Below are 5000 nucleotides of genomic sequence, written 5' to 3' on the forward strand. Positions count from 1 at the left end.
CAGCTGGATTGATGGTTTGTGTTTTCCTGAAGCTTGAGGAGACTCCCAGCACTCACTCTGGTCCACTGTGGAGTGTGTTACTGGTCATTAATAAAAAACAGCACTGTGTTTAATTTAACGTGACGGACAGGAGAACGGACACGTGGAAGTCCTGATCCTCCACTACCTCATCGCACTCACGCTGAAGTGTGTGAGAGACTCGATCACGTTGTGCTTCATCCACTTTATATGCAGCTTCAACTCGATTTACATCAAATCAATTGAGTGTGTAAACGATCTCTCCTCAGTGATGCAAACTTTAAAATCAGATTTATTTTGATTTTTTGCTGTTTATTTTTTTTTTTTTCTATTGTAATTATTTTTCTCATAGGTGATGTTTTTTCATGTTTTACTGCTGCATATTAAAAAGAATGACAAGAAAGTAAAACTACATGCTAAACCCAGCAGTGTTGTTAAAACACACACACACACACAATAATAATAATAACTAATAATAATAATAATAAAAATAATAGACTCTGGCTGCTAATGTTTTGATTTAAAAAAAAAAGGAATTGAGCTTTAAATCATTTGAACATGCAGTAGCGGATTTTAGGCAGCAGGGGGCAAAATCATTAAACTCACTCATTACAGACGTGTTTGTAATACATTTTATTCACACACACACACACACACACACAAATTACCCACAAAGCATTTATTGATTAAAATAATTTCAATTGAAAGAGAAAAAAATCAATTATATAATCTATACAGAAAACACACCAAATACAGACTTCTGTATAATAATTACTGTACACAATAAATTATAATTATAACTATCTGTACAGTGTTTAGGCAAATCTACATCAAAATCATACCCTGACTGACTGCTGCAGCGAACACACACACACACACACACACACACACACACACACCATTAAAACATCAGTAATGAGGGAAAATGGGAGCTGAGGTGTGGGGATTTTGTGGTGAATAATGAAAGATTGCAGTGTGGCGACGCCGTGTCTCTCGTTACTGAACTGTTCAGTTTAAAATAATTTTCACACACGGAGGGAGAGACAGAAAGTGGTGAAGCTCATAGACGTGTGATCCAGGAAGATTTAGAGCAGCAGCTGCAGGTGAGGAGGAACATTACAGCAGAATAAATCAGTGTGTGACGCAGTTCAACATAAATACACACATCCATTAAATACCTCTGCATTAGTCTAATAACAAGTGTTATTAAAATAAATATCTCTACACACACACACACACACACACACACACACACACAGAGGCAGTAGGTCCTCCAGGGCACATGGTTACTTGTGAGCTCTGCGCAGAACAGCAGGACTGGAGCACAGACTGTGAGTCCTCCAACGTGGACGCAGAACAAAGTCATAACTGTCTGAGGGACACATGGCGTAGTACAAATTCGCCTTATCAGGAACCAACAACTCTGAGACACACACACATTTATATACTGGGTTAGTATACTGAATGTGTGTATGAGACAGAGAGAGATTGTGTGTGTGTGTGTGTGTGTGTGTGTACCTTTATCACAGTCTAGGATCTGTGTGAGTGTGAAGTCGTTACAGCTCATATTCTCCACATTGTGTTTCTCCAGAGCTCTCTGTATCACCTGACTCGTCTTATCCTGACTGCTTATCTACACACACACACACACACACACTCGTTACACAACTGAATTTCTGACCTGCAGTGTTCTGAATGGAGTGGATTACAGTGATTTAAAGTACCAGTATGCTCTTGTAGATGTTGCAGCTGTGGAGCGCCATGCTGACTCTGATGATGCAGCTGTCACTCTGCTTATTATACACAGCCTGGGACGAGGAGGAGGAGGAGGAGGATGATGGAGATGGAGATGGAGATGCACCCTCAGAGCTCAGAGTGAAGACATCAGATTGAGAGGAGGAGGAAGTAGGAGAGCTGCAGTTTGGATCAGGACATGAACCAGAGGCGTCTGCTGAGATGTTCAAACACAATCCAGACTGCAAGACACACACACACACACACACACAAACACGATTATTATAGTGTTCAATAGATCAGACAGACCCGTGACTGTGTGTATGCTAATGTAAGGTACCTAAGATATTTACGGTGTTTGGCAGTTGAGGGTTAAGGGCCTTGCTCAAGGGCCCAGTATTTGAACTCACATCCTTTTGATCAGAGGTCCAACATCTTACCCACTGATCTGCCACTTCTTAATAAATAATGTGTTTGTTTGAATGCTCCTCTGGATGTGGTGATAATGTGTACTGTGTGTGTGTGTGTGTGTGTGTGTGTGTGTGTGTGTGTGTGTGAGTGTGAAGTAGTCCAGATGAATAAGTATGAGGTTGTATGAACAAAGTACTTTATCATCTTCCTTCCACTCAAAACATCTGGAGCGACTGGTTGCAGCATCGCCGTGTGCACACACGTGGGTCAGAACAGCACCAGAACAGCACCAGTTACACCATTAGTCTACCATCTTTTTAATACAACCTCGACTGTGAGACAGTGAAACAGGTGTGGGTCGGTCTGAATTGAATCATGTGATCACCGTTACCTGTGATTTGGGGCGGAGTGTAAAGGAATAATCGTCCATCTCAGAGCTGCTCGAGCCTGAAGAGGAAACACTCATCTGATCCAAGAGGGGTTTCTTTCTAGAGCCGTCACTGCTGCTCAGCAACCTGTAAACACACACACACACACACACACACACACACACAGATCCATCCAACTGAGAGTGCGTGGATGAATATACAAGGGGTATAACGAGTGTGTGTGAGTGTGTGTAGGTGTGTGTGGGTGTGTGTGAGACACGTACAAACCAAGTTTTTTGCTGATGAGTCGATGGCTCCAGCTCGGTGAACCAGGACATGAATCCACTGGGGGCTCCAGTTTTCTGGACAGATCATAACTACACACACACACACACACACACACACACACACACAATTACGATCACAATTATGACACAAACGTCTTAAAATCTTACACACAATAATTAGAACTTCATCAAACTGAAGCCTGCTTTAATTACCTGAGCTGTTTATTTAAAACTGTGTGTGTGTGTGTGTGTGTGTGTGTGTGTGTGTGTGTATATATATATATATATACAGACCTCTGCTGGTCAGACAGAGGTGAGCAACTGTTGAGCCAGTGGGAGACACAGGGGTGAGACGGAAGAGAATAGAGAGAGCATGAAACCTGCAACTGACGGATCTGAGACAAAACCTCAAACTCCTGGGAGAGAGAGAAAGAGAGAGAGAGGGGGCAGAGAGAGAAGAGAGGGAAGGTGGGAGAGAGAGAGAGAGAGAGAGAGAGAGAGAGAGAAAGAAAGAGGGGGGGGGTAACTTTATTTGATATTTTGATCATTTTCCCAGGTTTTTACATATTTACATTTTATAAACTACAAATATGCAAAAAAAAAAAAAAAAGAAATAAAATAAATAAATTGCACGTATTCAGATTCAGATTCAGGCCGTCACATCCCTTTCAGCAACTTCTCCACATCTACCCAACATCTTGTTTGTTTGAGGTCCCACCAGATAGTTTAAGACACTTTTTCTTTTTTCATAATATTTATATCAGTGGCCACTAATGAAACATCCAGGGGAGAACATTTCACCTTCAAAATACCTTCAACACAAGACTTTAATAAGTTAAAGACCTTTTAATCTCACGCAGTGGATAAACAAGTCTACTGTCTCCTCCACTCCACAGCATGGACATTCCATTGAAACAATTTAACCAGCACCTTTTCCAGCATGCTCTCCCAGTTCTTCTGTCTGTATTGTTCTGTACCTAAAAACACCCCTAGAACATTGATCCCATCTATTCTCCATTGCAGTCCCCCTGGAAGTTGTGGTGATCCCCTATTTCTTCAGGAACCCACTATAAACCAGTTGACTTTGGAAGATGAGACATTTTCATATATGACTAAAGTAGACAGAGTGGTGGAGACGTTCCTGACTAGTGAACAGAGTTAAAACCTGTGGGGCTCCATGTATAAAAACCCTTTCAAATGTTTGCTTAATTTGCTCAGTAGAGGTTCTACTGCTATGCTGTGTAGTTGTACCTGAAAGTGGACACCCCTGGCAGATACCCCTCTTGACAGGTACTGGGCATCTCAGCCCACTTCCTATCTTCAGCATTACTGATGCCTCAGTGTACAAAGCCTGAGAGTGAAGTATCTGAGCTACTGGTACACTCAAAGCAGCTCCAGAGTAAAATGGAGTGTTGTGTGGCCCTGAACAGACACCAGTGTGGCAGAGAACCTGAGCACGGTGTCTGATCCGAAACTGAGACACACCTTGATGAAGTACAGACTGGGTGGACACGTCTGGCCGTGGAGACAGATGGGGAGACACATACAGTCCTGTCTGCCCCGAGAGCACAGTAGAGGCAGAACTGCACTTCCTCACTGAACTCATCAAATACAACCACATTCAACCTCAATTCTTCACCAACATCAACCAAATCATCCCCAATTTTAACTCCCTCTCAGCCCCTGACAAACTGCACCACCTACTGGGGAGAACAGAGAGCTGCACACTCACAGCCCACTACACACACACACACACACACACACACACACACCTTTTATTTTCTTGACTATGTATTTTATTATTATTATTTTTATTTTACTATTTATATTATTTGGCAATAGGAATTCATCAACTTGGAGGAATACGCGTCAACAGTGACCAGCTACATCGGCAAGTGCATTGATGACGTGACTATCTCCAAGACAGTCACTACACGCTCCAACCAGAAGCCGTGGATGACCGCCAAGGTGCGTGCGCTGCTAAAAACAAGAGACTCTGCCTTCAGAGCAGGGGACAGGGCGGCCTTGAAAACAGCAAGGGCCAAACTGTCCCGTGCCATCAGAGAGGCGAAGCGCGCACACGCCAAGAGAATCCACGGCCACTTCCAGGACAGTGGAGACACCCGGCGCATGTGGCAGGGCATCCAGACGATCACGAATTACAAGACCACAATACCTGCTT

At 43.0% G+C, this 5000-nt stretch overlaps 1 protein-coding gene across 3 annotated transcripts in view; it reads right to left on the reverse strand.

Annotated features, from left to right (window-relative positions):
- Positions 1-636: 636 nt before the first annotated feature.
- The window catches only part of rgl3a (ral guanine nucleotide dissociation stimulator-like 3a), an 18358-nt gene continuing 13994 nt past the window's right edge, over positions 637-5000 (reverse strand). For all 3 annotated transcript variants that reach the window (XM_083526689.1, XM_083526688.1, XM_083526690.1), the window contains 6 exons: positions 3113-3234; positions 2816-2908; positions 2555-2678; positions 1743-1994; positions 1537-1651; positions 637-1441 (listed from right to left, as the gene is read on the reverse strand). In XM_083526689.1, the coding sequence (XP_083382815.1) occupies positions 1305-1441; positions 1537-1651; positions 1743-1994; positions 2555-2678; positions 2816-2908; positions 3113-3234 (843 nt within the window). In that variant the 3' untranslated portion in view covers positions 637-1304. The remainder of the gene's footprint in view (positions 1442-1536; positions 1652-1742; positions 1995-2554; positions 2679-2815; positions 2909-3112; positions 3235-5000) is intronic.

The sequence above is a fragment of the Silurus aristotelis genome (genome assembly GCF_946808225.1).
Source record: "Silurus aristotelis genome assembly, chromosome: 2".
In the NCBI taxonomy this organism is placed as follows: domain Eukaryota; kingdom Metazoa; phylum Chordata; class Actinopteri; order Siluriformes; family Siluridae; genus Silurus; species Silurus aristotelis.